At 35.4% G+C, this 1,034-nt stretch overlaps 1 protein-coding gene across 2 annotated transcripts in view; it reads left to right on the top strand.

Annotated features, from left to right (window-relative positions):
- LOC106873979 (synaptogyrin-2) overlaps nt 1-1,034 on the top strand; it is a 35,469-nt gene that overhangs the window by 19,554 nt on the left and 14,881 nt on the right. Inside the window, exon 1 of one of the 2 annotated variants that reach the window (XM_052966336.1) lies at nt 269-349. The exons of the other annotated variant lie outside the window; for it this stretch is intronic. Within the exon in view, the coding sequence (XP_052822296.1) occupies nt 284-349 (66 nt within the window). The 5' untranslated portion in view covers nt 269-283. Of the gene's footprint in view, nt 1-268; nt 350-1,034 lie in introns of those variants that run through there. 2 annotated transcript variants of the gene reach the window in all.

Consider the following 1,034-nt stretch of genomic DNA (forward strand, 5'->3'; position numbering starts at 1 on the left):
CTTTTTCTCTCCTTAATAATCACTAATAATGCTTCCCTGGAACTAGATTTGCTAAGGTCTTGCTTTTCTATGTCATTCACTTGTCATGCTTTGTTCTTGAAAACATATGTTGTTGCACTTAACATCAGCAAAGCCTTTACACATGTTTAGCATGAGAATCTCTTAGTTAAATTGCCTACGTATGATGTTCATCTAGCTTTCATCTCTTGATTTAGAAGCATCCAAACCATTGGCAATATCACAGCTGATGAGGCTGTCTCTGATGCACACACTGGTGTGCTCCATGGTTTACTTATGTCATAAAGAATTAACATCTAATGATTTGGGCAGAAGCCATCATTGGAAAGAGGTAAAATGTCCATTACTTGTAAACATTTCATTTGCCAAAGCAAATCACCTCTAGTTTCTTCTGAGTTTACTGTATCACTTATGTTATGTTACACTCTTTCTTCTGTACATTGATGACTTGCTGAAAATAGCAGCCAAATTGCTCTCACATCACATCTTATATCTTAAAAATGAAAAGGCTACATTAAATTAATGTAGCCCTTACATAGCCTTAAAAAAGAAAGGATAGTAATAGATGGTGTGACCATCCTGACTTTTGTCATAGGTTTGCTCAATCAGGATTGACTTGGCAAAACAACTGCAACCTCTGGCTGACTGATACACTGTTTCCTATCTCTATTAAATTTGACCCCTGTTCCTAAATTAGTTAGATTCATACCACCCCCACTTGACACATCTAAATCTCTTTCTCACCTCACCACTACCATGTGATCCTTTAACCACTAAGCTTACTTGTATTTTGTAGAATATCTCAAAATCCCTCTTCATTCATGTTTTTTTCTGCACACTTCAACTTAAAGATGCTGGAACTGAACATAAACCATATTGATTTTTACCGGTCTCAATAAGTCTCTGAACATCAGGAGCACAGTCTCTTCTCCAGTTAAAACTATAAAAAAATCTATATAATAATGACTTCCTTCACTGAACATAAGCTTACATTTTTTTTTTAGCATCTTCATACA

Source organism: Octopus bimaculoides, chromosome 3 (assembly GCF_001194135.2).
Source record: "Octopus bimaculoides isolate UCB-OBI-ISO-001 chromosome 3, ASM119413v2, whole genome shotgun sequence".
Lineage (NCBI taxonomy): Eukaryota > Metazoa > Mollusca > Cephalopoda > Octopoda > Octopodidae > Octopus > Octopus bimaculoides.